The sequence below is a fragment of the Sciurus carolinensis genome, chromosome 8 (assembly GCF_902686445.1).
Source record: "Sciurus carolinensis chromosome 8, mSciCar1.2, whole genome shotgun sequence".
In the NCBI taxonomy this organism is placed as follows: Eukaryota; Metazoa; Chordata; class Mammalia; order Rodentia; family Sciuridae; genus Sciurus; species Sciurus carolinensis.
Window position 1 is genome coordinate 131,112,885 of NC_062220.1, and position 13,925 is coordinate 131,126,809.

General features: G+C 47.5%; 1 protein-coding gene across 1 annotated transcript in view; it reads left to right on the forward strand.

Annotated features, from left to right (window-relative positions):
• Usp30 (ubiquitin specific peptidase 30) overlaps nucleotides 1-13,925 on the forward strand; it is a 30,113-nt gene that overhangs the window by 6,475 nt on the left and 9,713 nt on the right. The window contains 4 exon segments of the mRNA XM_047562207.1: nucleotides 2,960-3,063; nucleotides 7,768-7,866; nucleotides 8,445-8,490; nucleotides 9,535-9,629. Of these exon segments, the coding sequence (XP_047418163.1) occupies nucleotides 2,960-3,063; nucleotides 7,768-7,866; nucleotides 8,445-8,490; nucleotides 9,535-9,629 (344 nt within the window).

The following is a 13,925-nucleotide window of genomic DNA, read 5'->3' on the forward strand; positions in this document are numbered from 1 at the left end:
AGCTAAAGAGACCTTCCTTGAGGTATTTTGCCCTGGGAATCTCTGCTTGATGGAAGTCTCAGTGAAACAGGTCTGCTCTTCTGTATAAGAGGCCGGTTGAGAATAATTCCCTTTCCTACCCTGTTTGAAAAAAAAAAGTACCCTCTCAAGCCAGGTACGCGCTTGTCATCCCAGCTCTTCAGGAGGTTAGGCCAGGAGGTCGCAAGTTCAAGGCCAGCCTGGGAAACTCAGACCCTGTCTCAAAAATAAAACATATTGGGCTGAGGACTTCGCTAAGCGGTAGAGCATTTGCCTAGCACGTTTGAGGCCTTGGGTTCAATCCCGGTACTAAAAAAAAAAAAAAAAAAAATTTAAACCACTTTTAAGCGTGTAGTCCAATGGCATTAGGTTCAGTCACAGTGTCATGCAGCCAGCTCCACCCCTGGTTCCAAGGCTCTTGTCTTACACTGCAGCTGCACCCTTCAACCTGTGGCTCCTTCCTCCCGCTCCCCAGCCCCTGGGGGCCCCTGCCCTGCGTACCCTGTCGAGTCGCGGGGTACTGCACATCCACGTACTTCATATCAGTGGAACCCTATAGTATCGGTCCCTGTGTGGCTGGCTGGCTCACGTAGTATGATGTCATCAGGGTTCATCCACATTGTAGCGGGAATCGGAATTCCACTCCTCTTTAAGGCCGCTGCCGTTGCGTGCTCACTGCCCACACAGTGGTTTGCCCCTTCACCCATCAGACTGTGGACACCGGGGTTGCTTCCGTCTTTGGCTTTCGTGAGCGATGCTGCCGGGACAGCACTGTATGAACACCCGTTCAAGGCCCTGCTTCCACTTACTCTGTCCACAGCCGAAGTAGAACTGCCGGGTCAGATGGTGACTGTGTGAGTGTTTGAAGAACCCCCGTTCTGTTTGCCACAGAGGCCACTCCAGTGTATCACGCCCCCAGCTGTGCAGCAGGGTCCCAGTCTCTCCACGTTCTTGCCATCACTCGCTGTTTTCTCTTAGTTTAATGATAACCATCCTAATGGGTTTGCAGTGGTATGTTATTGTCTTAATTTGCATTTCCCTAATGATAAGGGATGTTGAGCATCTTTTCCTTTGTTTATTGGCCCATCATATTATCTTTTTTGAAAAAATGTCTGTTCAAGGCCTTTGCCTATGTTCAAAATGTGTTGTTCAGAGTTTTGTTGTTGAGTTCTGGTAGCTCTTTATATATCCTGGGTACTAATCCTGCATCAGACATGCCATCTGCAGATCTCACTCACTTTGATAGCTGCGCGGTAGCCATAGTGTTGGGACTCCCTGGTTTGTTTTCCCCTTTGTTTCCAGCTTCTCGTCACGGTCAGCAGGCTGTGGGCTCTTGTGCCTGTGTACAAACACATGGGTCTTCAGTAGATCCTGAAGAAAGTCAAACTGCCGAACTATAGGATATGAAGCTGTTAGCGGATTCTGCCAGGTTGCCCCACAGCATTTTAGACAAAATCAGGTTAAAGGAGAAGTTGAAATTTTCCTGGGGAGAGAAAAAGTTATCAGAAGGGCTGCCCAAGGTGTGTGGGAAGAGGAAGGAGGATACAGTTTCTTGCTTAGTTTGTCTCCCTTTGTCCTGGAGGGTAGAGAACTGACCCCAGGATATGTACGGATAGGCCGGACCCTCAGACCTTCTCAGCACCAGCTGCCCAGGCTGCTGCTTCTGCACGTGTCCCCACTCAGGGTCACCAGCCATACTCAGATGAGGATGAGGGTGGTGATGGATTGGGGTGGGGGTCAGTGTCCACACCCTCCAGAGTCAGCGCTTAAAATATTTAAAGGAATCTCTCTTAAGTCCATTGACTGCACCTGAGAGGAAGCAGGATGACCTGTTTGTCTGGGAGTCGTTGAACCTCCAGAACATCCACCCTGAGCCGGCAGGCTGCAGCTTCTTCATCTCCCGCACACTAGCAGTACTGGTCCAGTGCAGAGTCCTGCAGGGATGGGGTGGTGGAGATCAGGAGTCAGGCCAGGCATGTGGCACAGCTTGTAATCTCAGGAACTCAGGCTGAGGCGGGAGGATCACAAGTTTGAGGACAGCCTCAGCAACCTAGTGAGACTATGTCTCAAAATAAAAAATTTTAAAAGGGCCAGGAATGTAACTTAGAGGGAGAATGCTCCTGGGTCAAAGCCCAGTACCGACCACACACACACAGAATCAGTTGTCATCACCCTGTGGCCAGTGGGCCAAATCTGTCCCTTTCATTGTTATTAATAAAGTTTTATTGGAACACAGCTGTGTGCCTTTGTTTAGGCATTGCCTGTGGCTGCTTTTGTGCTGCAGCAGCAGAGTTGAGTGTTTGCGACAGAGGTCATGCAGTCCTTTACAGAGAAAGCGTCAACCCTTGGTCTAGATGTATTTATAAATTCACAAGCCAGTCAAACATCTATTTTCCTTTAGTAGGATTGCTTCTACTTTTGAGTGACAAGTGGAGCGCTTAGCAGAGTTTTCAGGCTGCCACTTGTAGCCAGAATCTCAAATACAGACAAGCGCAACCAGGGCCTTCTTGCCACGGAAGAGCCCTGTGCGGAGAGTGCACACTGGTTCCACACTGGGTGTGCGGTGGACTAGATGAGCGTTTGAGGGCCCTTCCCACCCAGAGAATCATGAGCTAAAATAGTTTTACTCAATAAAAACCTTGCAACAATAGATTTAGACTGTCCGTGGTAATTTGGAGATAGGAAATCAGTTGCTTCATTTAAATACTACAGACTCAAGAAAAATTAGGTGCACTCAAAAACATGAAGTGCTAATAGTATATTAGGCATTGTATAAAGCTACAAAGAAGAATGATGGAAGTGATCTAAATCACAGTGAATTCTACAGTCCTTAAATCGTAATTAACTTTGACATGGTTTACTGTGTTGGTTTTCTGGTTTCTGTGTTGGTTTAGTTGTTTTTTGGTGAATTTAGTAATTGGCTTTCCTTTTTTATTTCCAGCTTTGTCCTGCCAAGAAGTTACTGAGGAAGAGGTCTTAGATGCAAGCTGCTTGCTGGATGTCTTAAGAATGTACAGATGGCAGATCTCTTCCTTTGAGGAACAGGTGAGCACAGCATGCAACAGGTGTAGCTCAGAATCCTTTTCCCTAGAGACTGAGGCTCCCACCCTTGCAGTTGTCTGGTGTGAGTCTGTGTATATAGTGCTAGTAACAGAACTCGGGGTCTCGAACGTGCCAGACAAGTGCTCTACCCCTGAGTTACACCCCAGTTTTTCTGTGACATTTTAGACAATTTTAGAGTTTTGGAACCAAAGCACCAACTTTCTTCTTCTCTTGTGATCAGAGAGGACACACAGCTCTTTGTCACCCAGTGGAGGAAGGTCAGCAGCATGGGCAATAAACAGTGGCCAAAGAGGGAAGATACTCCAGTTCTCCAGTGATATTGCCCTGCTAGATAGGGAGGCCTGGGTCCTTTAGAAAGTGGCAGGTGGTATCATCCTAGTGGCCCAGAGGGTTAGATGAGATCCTTTTCTGGCCCGAGTCCTCATTTTGAAGAAAATCCAACTGCAGAGATGAGCTTAAAGTGGCCCCAAACCTTGAGCAGGTGTCATATGCAACCCCAAGACTTTATCCCAGCCACTGCTCCCTCCCTGCCCCAACTACAGCTTTGCTTCAGCTTTGGGACTTGGCCACTCTCCTCCTCCCCAGACCACCATCACCAGGGGCAAGGCTGAACCAGAGGCCAGCAGGCTACGCAGTAGGGGTGGGAAACCAGCTCTGATGGCTCATGGCTGCAGCGTGGCCTTTTCTGTTTTGTGCAGGCTGCTTCTGCCACCCTGGTGCAAACACTAGACCTGGGAAAGGGGAGGTGGCCTTCTGGACCTCTGCAAACTGTGGGGCTGGAGCGAGAGGCATTTGAAAATATGGAAAGGGAACACGGGGGCTTTAAGCTCCCCTTTGCTTAAGGATGACCTCTAGTTCTGCTCTAATCTAAGCTGGTGTTCCTTTTTGAACAAGAGAGTGCTGTCTACACTTTCTTAAGATGCATCCCTTTTAATCCAGTTGTATCTTGAAATGTTTTCCCATTTGAAAGCTAGAAAGCGTGTGTGTGTGTGTGTGTGTGTGTGTCTGTGTCTGTCTGTCTGTGTGGTAATGCGGATGGAACATGGGCACTCCACCACTGAGCTACACCCAGCCCTTTTAAATGTGTCTCAAGAGAGAATGAATTTGAGGTTGTCCCCAGTGACATCAGTTAACTTTTGTTATCAGAGACCCACTTAAACTTTCACCTCGCTGCTTGGGAGTGTTTCCAGCATGCCCAACCCTTAGCGGTCCCGGGCTGGGTGGTGCTTCAGTGTGCAGGGAAGGAGGTGAGCGCGTCTGTCTGCTGGTCGCCTGCTGTTTGAAGGGATTCAGAGCATCTGGATCCACATCTGCACCCATTTTCTGTCTACAGCTAGAGCTACAGTAATCCTTCTTTGTGTGAACTGATTTAATCTGTACAACAACCCTGTAAAGAGTTACTGTAATTATCCCAGATTTACAGATGGGCTCACTGAGACTGGGAGAAGTGAAATTATAAGCGCAAAAGGACGGGAAGCAGACCTCAACAGATTCAGAGAAGCCTCTATTCCCTTGTGGACTTGGGTGCTGTTGGGGCCCTTTTTCTGGATAGGAAAATGGCCACCAGTTACAGAGGGGATTTTGGTTGATAAGGTACAGTGACGATGATGTGATCATTGGAAACCGTGCACAAGCAGTTTTGACCATCAGGAGCTAGTTGTACAGGTTAAAACCAGACCCTGCGGATGAGTACTCAAATCTTGCCCATCCATATTTAGGACTAATTTGCCATGGGGGAAGGTCAAGGTTTAGGGTCTGGCGTTCCGGATCCACCCCTTTCCTTTGGGGCCCATTGTTTTCAGGAAGGAATGCACTGAGAGAGGTTTAATGTTTGGTCAATTTCCCCTCCCTCCTCCAGAGCCACCCCTCCCTCCAGTTTTCTTGGGGAGGTGTCTTATAGGAATATTATTTTCCATAACCCTTCAGAAATGATTTATCTAAAGTCACAGTATCTACTTCGGTGGCAGTGTCTCGTTTGAGCCTACCTCGCACTAAAGCACACACTTTCAACCTCCACCCTCTTCTGCAAAACTGTTCCTTTCCATGAGGCTCTGCAGCTCCGTGAGTGACGGACAGGATAGATTATGCATCTGACCTCGCCTGTCAGGACTGCTTCAAGGCTGGCTGCAGAACCTTGCCTGTGAGGCCATCCAGTCTCCTGGGAAAGCTGATTCCCCTCCTGGCTCCCAGCTCATCACTCCCTGTTCCAGGCTGGCTGTGCCTGTGCTCTTGGTGAATGGCCTGCGTGGCAAGACCTTGCCCTGTTTGCTTTTGACCCCTCCCTTTCACTGGCTGCAGGTCGTAGTTATTTACATATCCAACAAGTGTTCCTTGAGTGCCTGCCATGGCCTGGGCGGTACAGCAAAGGTGACTCCTGTCCCCTGCTCTCATAAGCTTGAATTCTTGGGGTGCAAGGTGGGGGTGCAGGCAGTAAGAGGTGATTTCAAGACGTGTGAACAAGGAACAGTAATGAAGTGTGTGGTGGGGCACGGGGAGGCTGCCGCAGGGAGGAAGGCTCATCTGGAGAGGTCAGGGTCTGGTGAGACCTGGATCAGGAAGAGGAGTGAGTCCGTGCAGAATGTTCTAGACAGCCATGAGCCAGGGCGGAAGCCTGAAGATGACTGTGGACACAGAGTTTGGAGGACAGCCAGGAGGCCAGGTGGCCGATGGAGGCTGGGGTGGTGGTCAGGAAGCAGCTCATGCAGAGGAGCCAAGGCCCGGGTCTGGCCTTTACTGTGCGCAGGACGGGGCCGCAGAAGGCTTCGCAGTGCCTGGTTTGATCTGACTTGTGCTTGGAAAGGAAGAACTATCGTCCGAACCAAAGTTAAGGAGGGCGGGGGAGGGGGTGCTGTTGCTACTCCATCAGGGCGGCCTGGGGTTCCCGCTGGGGAGGGGGCTGGAGAGCCCTGGGGGAGTCAGGGCGGGGTTGGAGGTAGATCCTGCAGGGCTTGGTGCTGACTTGGGGGGGGGGGTGAGCAGGGCTTGGGGTTGGGGACAACTTTGGATATTGGCCAGGGAGGTCCCCCTGTTGGGAGCTATGGCAGGGAGGCCTGAAGGATGGGAGGGGCAGCCTGTGAAGCTGTGGGCACAGCCTGAGAGGGGCATAAACTTGGTTTGCTCAAGGGCCACAAAAGAGGCCAGCAGATGGAGGATGTCGGTGAGGGAGAGCATTCTAGAAGGAGTCAGGGTCAGGCTCTCCTGGAGGACTTTGCAGGCAGATCAGAGGCTTTACCCTGGTCGTGAGAGCCGCTGGGAAGCTTGGAGCAGAAGAGAAAAGGTGGCTCTGATCAGCGCTCAGCCTTGGGCTGAGGTCGCAGGGTGACTGTTCTCATCGGTGACCAGGTGGAGGGAGGTGAGGATCTGAGTCAAGGGCCCCAGGAGGCTCAGCACCTGAGAGCTTGGGGAGGAGAGCAGAAGAGACGGCAGGCATGGTTGGGCTTAGTCTCCCACCCTGCGACCCAGCAGCTCCACTTCGGGGTACATACCAAAAAGTTGCAGATGGGCCCAGACATCCCTGCACACACTGGACACAGCAGCATTGTTCTCAGACCCCGAAGGCAGAAGCAACCCGTGTGTCCATCAGTAGAGGAATAGATAAAAAAAAGTGTTTTGTTGGTACCAGGGATTGAACCCAGGGGCCCTGTACCACTGAGCCACATCCCAGCCCTTTTTACTTTTTATTTTGAGACAGGGTCTCACTCAGTTGCTAAGGGCCTCACTAGGTTGCTAAGGCTGGCTTCAAACTTAGGATGCTCTTGCCTCAGCCTCCCGAGTTGCTGGGATTATAGGCATGCGGCTATAATCTGTTCCCGGCTAGGTGAACAAAAGTTTTATGCAATACGATATTCTTCAGCCTTTAAAAAGGAGGGCGGCTAGGGTTGTAGCTCGGTGGTGGAGCGCTTGCCTAGCACTTGTGAGGCACTAGATTCGATCCTCAGCACCACATAAAAATAAATAAATAAAATGAAGGCATTGTATCTCTCTACAACTAAAAAAAAATTAAGAAGAAGGAAATCTGACACATGCTTCAGTCTAGATGGACCTCGAGGACACTGTGCTCTGTGCACTAAGCCAGCCACAAAAGGACTAATAGTGTATAATCCTACTTATATAATGTCCCTAGAATTGTCAGAGTCCTAGCGACAGGAGGTGGAATGGGGCCAGGGCCTGGGGGAGGGCACATGGGGCGAATGTTTAAAGGGTAGAGAGTTTGAGTTGGGAAGATGAAGAGTTTTGAGCCTGGGCAGCAGGGATGGTGCACCCCACTGAGTGCGCTTGATCCCACCGAGCTGCACACTCAGACGTGGTGCGCACACCTGTGATCCCAGCAACTCGGAAGTGCCTACTGTGGTAAGTTTTATGTAGATTTTACCATTGTTTAAAAAGTACTCCTTGGGAGTCAAGTGGAGTGAAGGCCGAGGCCATGTCAGTACGGCTGACAGGCTGCTGGCGCGCAGGCAGCCACCGCTCCCCCTTCTCAGTCCTCCTGGACCTCTGCGTTGAGGGGCCATGCTTGGGGAACACCTGTGATGTGACGGTTTGCGTTGAGGACCAGGGCCCCAGAAGGTAGAAAGCCAGTTCTGCCCTCGTTAGCCGTAGGGCTCTGCCTGAGGGCCCACGGAGGAGGTGGCGCTGGTTTTGTGGTGGCCTCGTGGGCCTCTCTGAAGAACGTTTGCCCTTTGACAGGATGCCCACGAGTTATTCCACGTCATCACCTCATCCCTGGAGGACGAGCGGGACCGCCAGCCGAGGGTCACGCATTTGTTCGATGTGCATTCTCTGGAGGTACCCGTGACGTTCTCAACATGCCTACTGCACTGGAGCATCTTCAGTAATCATAGAAAACACAGATGTGATCTCTGTACAACCTCAAGTACAGATTGTGGGCTGTAGTGGCCATCATAGTGGGATGAGGCTGGGCAGGGTCTGGGGCTAGGCTCTGCAGTCAGTGCCTTTGGCTAAAGACGTCAGGCTCCTTAAATGAGGCATTGCTGCAATTTGTGTTGGCTCTGAGAAGAAAGAATGTATTATTTTTCCCTGTTTAATAGAGGAGAACAAAGGGCCATAGAATTGCTAAGTGAGGCCTCATTTCCCTGAACAGTGTAATATTTGGGGAGTTGTTAAAAGTTAACTAGTAAAGGGGACAGTGTCCCAGAGAGGAAGTGTGTCCTAATTGCCTTAGAGGACGGCGTGCCTGCAGTAGCCAACAGAGGGCTGCTAAGCATACTTGTAGAAACGTGGCTTTGTCGGAAGTTCACTTTGCAGGTGTTGTCAGCGCAGAAACTTGTAAGATATCGGGGTGGCGAGGGAAGTCAAGGGCCTGCAGCAGGGTTTTCAGTCTGCTTCTCTTTCTTCCCTTTCAGCAGCAGCCAGAAATCACTCCCAAGCAAATAACCTGCCGCACAAGAGGTAACTGTTTTCTGTTGAAATGTAACACGTAAGATGCGGACCTTTTACAAATGGCAGTAATCTGCTTGTTTTTAAAAGTTTTCTTTTCTTCTGGGTGACACCCAGTCCAGCCTGAACTGAGGTGTTGTCACAAAGGAACTTGCATTTCGGGAACAGCTTGAGATGATCGTCTGGCTGTTCCTTGCACCCAGGCCCGCTCAGGTTCCTCCAGAAGGGCTTCGCTCATCAAATGAGGGCTTTCTTCTGCTCTGGAATTTCAGATCCTGGAAACAACTCCTCTGTCCTCAGGACTTCCCCTGTTTCCACGATTTTACTGCAAATGATCACAGTTCTCCTTAGAGGGGAATCCTTGTTCTCTTAAGGCTTAAACTTAAAAAATAAAGTCGACAGGTCATTTCCTTTGTGCCTTTGTAGAAATAGATGCAAAAATACCTTTGAGTGCACCTTGTGTTCCAGGTTTTGCAATTTCTCATCTCAGCCTCACAACAGCTCTCTGTGAAGTTTTTGATTCTGGGGATAGTGGATTCATAGTTATCCCTGTTGCCAGCAAATGAGACTTAGACGAAAGGACTTCCCAGGTCATGCAGAGCCAGCAAGGAGGCCGGGCTGCCTGACTCCAGAGCCTGTGCTCCTCACTAGGGTTTGGTCCTCTAACCTCCATCCCAGCCAAAGAGAATCCCAGTTCTTCAGAACTTGCTTATTCTGATCATCTCAGAAGCTCATCTCACCTCATGGAGTGCTCACGGGTGGTACCTTTCATTGAAATCCCGGGCATTTTAAGCATGTGTTTGTAAGAAGATGTTATTAAATGCAGGTTCCTTTTTTAAATGTGACTGTACCATGGTGTAGGAACCCCATGGAAAGACCTGTAGAAATCTGTGAAGAAGGAGTGGCATGTGTGAGCTGGCAGGCCATGAGGAAAGCTTTTTGAAATAACTTTTCAAGAAATTTTTCCTAGAGAGTGTCTCCTATTAAAAAAAGGGTGTGTATTGAGGTTGGTGCCACAGGGCTAAAAGTGGCATATCAAGGTGTTTTGTGTTCCAGGGTCTCCTCACCCCGCGTCCAGTCACTGGAAGGCACAGCACCCTTTTCATGGGAGACTCACTAGCAACATGGTCTGCAAACACTGTGAACACCAGGTAGGTGCAGTACCAGTGCTCCATATTCCTGCAGGGTTCACGGAAGGATCTAGAGTGTGTGGGTTAACCTCAGTGAGTGGTGCTTCATTGCCTCGTCTCTACACACCTACGTTGGTCAGTGATTCTCACTTGGCATCTTCTGCACCAGAAGCAGCAGACCTGTTATGGCTCAGCCACATTTCAAGTCCTAAGGTTGAGTTTATGCTCAAAGTGAACTTAGATTTGAGGACTCGGTGGTTTGGTTTTGTTTACATTTGATAAGTTGGGTTTTTTTTTTAGTTGTACATGGACACAATACCTTTATTTTATATATTTATTTATTTTTATGTGGTGCTGAGGATCAAACCCAGGGCCTCACACGTGTAAGGCAAGTGCTCCACCCCTGAACCACAACCCCAGCCCTGCATTTGATATGTTAAAGTAATTTTTATTATGGAAAAATTTCAACATAATAAAAAAATTGTACAACTGTCACTTACACCAACTTCAGAACATTTCCCTTCTCCTCAGAATAAACCTCATGCCCATTTTCTGTGTCCCCCTCTCTCTCCATCTCACCACCCCTGGCAACCACTCGTTGACCTCCGTCTCAAGGGACTTGCCTGTTCAGGACGTTTCATGTGCATGGGATCACCCCGGGTGGCCTTTCGTGTCTGGCTTCTTTCACTCAGCATAGTATTTTCAAGACCCTTCCACATCGTGGCATGTACCACTACTGCTTTTCTGTTTGTAGCTGGATAATATTGTCTTGCACAGATAAACCATGTTTTGTTTATCTACCCATCATTTGATGAGCATTTGGATTGTTTGCACAGGTTGTTTTTTTTAATTGGTTCTTTTAGTTATACACGACAGTGGAATCGATGTTGATAGAACTATACAAGCATGGAATAGATTTCATTCTAGTTAGCGTCCCATTCTTATGGTACACGGTGGGTGTACAAGTTTTTGTGTACAAACTTACGCAGAGATAGGTTTTCATTCCAATTGGGAATATACCTAGGAGCAGGATGCTACCTAACGTGGTCACTCCATGTTCAATCTTTTGAGAAATTGCCAGCCTTTTTTTTTTTTTAGTATTTTTATTAGCCGTTGATGAACCTTTATTTATTTATCTATTTCTATGTGGTGCTGAGGGTGAACCCAGGGCCTCGCACATGCCACGCTCTACCGTCAGCCCCAGCCCCAGCCCAGTTGCCAGGCTTTTCCAACGTGGCTGCTCCATTTGACGTTCCCGCAGCGCTGCACTGAGGGCTCCCGGTCTTCACTGCCAGGGCAGCACCGTACGGTCTGGCCTCTGATGGCAGCCAGCTTGAGGCAGTGAGGTAGTATCTCTGAGGTGCTTCCCTCCTCTACTGAGGAATAATCGATGCGATTGCACATATTTAAGGTATGGCAGGTGATGGCTTGATAGACGTGTTCCTTGTGCAGTCATTACCGCAGTCACACTGTCCAGCACATCATCTCCTCATGTGGTCACCTCTTTCCTGGTGTGCACTTGACCTCCTCTCCTAGAAACACGGAAACGGGGCTGGGGCTGGGGCTCAGCGTGAGCGCTTGCCCGGCACGGGTGAGGCCCGGGTTCCATCCTCAGCACCGCATATGAATGAGTAAATAAAGGCTCATCAACAACCAATACAAATATTTAAAAAAACAAGAAACAAGTACGCCGTACAGTACTGACTAGTCGCCATGCTGCGTGCAGGATCCCGAACTTGGGTCTCGAGGTCGAAGGTTGCGGCAGCGCCCCACCACCGCCCTGGGCAGTCACCGTTCCACTCTGCTCTGTGAATTCCACTGTGGAGTCTGTTCACGGTGTAGTGAGATCATGTGCTGTTTGTCTTTCTGTGTCTGGATTCTGTCATTCAGCTGTAATGTCCCCCCAGTGTTGTCACAAAATGGCAGAATTCCCTTTTTTTATGGAGGGTCCTGTCCCATCTGTGTTTGATTCGGTGTGTGCACACACTTTCTTTGCCCCCATCCACTGAGACACACTTAGCTTGTTTCTGTGTCTTGGCTGCTGTGACTAATGCCGAGGGCTGATCTGTCTCCTCGGGGTTTTACTCAGAAGAGGCGTCTCCGGGAACTGGGTAGTGCTGTCTTCAGTCTTTCGCGGGATCCCCAGGTTTCCACAGGGCTGCACCAGCTTGCATCCCCACAGCAGCGCCAGGCGTGCCCCTTCTTCCACGCCCTCGCCAACACTCCTCACCTCTGGTCCTTTTGATGACAGCCGTCTACGTAGGTGTGAGGCGGTGTTTCACTGTGGTTCAGATTGACGTCTCCCTAACGATTAGTGATGTCAAGGACTCATATGCCCATTGGCCACTTCTCTGCCTTCTTTGGAAAAGTATGTTCTCAGGTCCTTTGCCCAATTTTTTTGTTTTGTTTTGGTACCAGGAATTGAACTCAGGGGCACTCGACCACTGAGCCATATCCTGAGCCCTAATTTGTATTTTATTTAGAGACAGAGTCTCACTGAGTTGCTTAGCACCTCGCTTTTGCTGAGGCTGGCTCTGAACTTGGAATCCTCCTTCCTCAGCCTCCTGAGCCACTGGTACCCAATTTTTAATAATGATTTTTTTAAATAATAATTTTAATAATGACAATTTTTTGTTTGGGGGTAGTTTTCTTTTTTTGACTGTTGACTTGTATGAGTTCCTTATATATTTTAGATATTAACCCCTTTTCAGGTACATTGTTTGCAAATATTTTCACCCATTCTGTATGTTGCCTTTTTGCTTTGTTTGTTTCCTTTGCTGTCTTGTTTTGATTTGAGTTATCCTGATGACTACAGTGTTGAATTAAAAAAAAAAAAAAAGACTAATATACCACAGTTCCTTGACATGCCTTATTTTATAAGGTGCCCACTCTTCTCTCTTATTTTTTCCTTGCATTTTATTTTTATTTTAAAGCGATTGTAAGTGGAATCAAAGTTTTCTTTTCCCAGCCAAATGATTACACACACCTGAAATCTCAGCTACTCAGGAGGCTGAGGTAGGAGGATTGCAAGTTCAAAGCCACCCTAGGCAACTTAGACCTTGTCTCAAAATAAAATAACATAAGGGTTGGGGATGTAGCTGAGTGGTAGAGTGCTTGTCTAGCATATACGAGGCACTGGGTTCAATCCTCAGAACCGCACCAAAAAATTATTTTCAGTTGTTTGCCATTCGTAGTATAAAAATACAGTTGTTTATGAACCTTGTATCTTGAGATGTCACAAAACTTCGTTCATCAGTTCTGGAAGTTTTGTTGTAGATGATATGTAAATAGTCATGTCTATGAAGGTGAATACTTTTAGTTCTTCCTTTCCAGTCTTCATGCTGTTTGTTTGTTTATTTGTTTGTTTGTCTATTTTCTTTGCCTTATGTCCTGGCTAGTACCTCTGGTACAGAGTTGAATAAGGGTGGCCGTAGCAAGCACCCTTATTTTATTTCAGGTACTAAGAACCGAGTATTTGGTGTTTTATAACTAAGTATGGTCTTAGCTTTATCATACTGAGAAAGTTCCCTGCTGTTCCTAGTTTGCTGCAAGTTTTTATAGTGAATAGTGATGGAGTTTGTCGTGTTTTTTCCACTTCTGTTGAGATGATCGTATTTTATTCTTTTATCCCATTAATGTGCGAAAGGACAGTTTTTAATTTTTCTAGCTAATGCTAGACTACCAGTCTTGGATTTCTGGGAAAAACTCATTGATTGTGATGTATTACTGGACTTGATTTGCTGGTATTTTCTAAAGAATCTGTGTCTATGTTTATGAAGAAGATTGATGTTACAGTTTTCTTTTCTTGTAATGTCTGCATCAGACTTTACTAGGATCATGCTGGCCTCAGGAAAAAAGCCAGGAAGTGTTCCCTCCGTTTCCTGCTTAATATTGGTATTACTTCTTCCTTAAATATTTGATAGAATTTCTATTTCTTACCTTAGTTCTTAGTTCTTTTTACACTTTGTTGTTAGATACAGGCACATATATTTTTTCACATTTTTTATTGGTACACAAGCATATACATTATGAGGAATTAACTCTTACTGTTTTAGTAAAATGTCCTTCTTCATGTCTGATTCACCTACTTCCATGATTCAAGTCTGTTTGAATGATTCATTTTCATCTAGTGTTTTTCTTTTTTTTTTGGTATATCCCTTTCTTTTTCATATTTTCAACCTTTGTCTTTGTATTTAAAGTATAGCTTTTATAGATAGCATATAATTGGGTCTTGCTTTTTTATCCAGCTTGACAATCTGCCTTTTAATTGGAGTGTTTAGTCCATTTACATTTAATGTAAGTATTGATATGATTGGA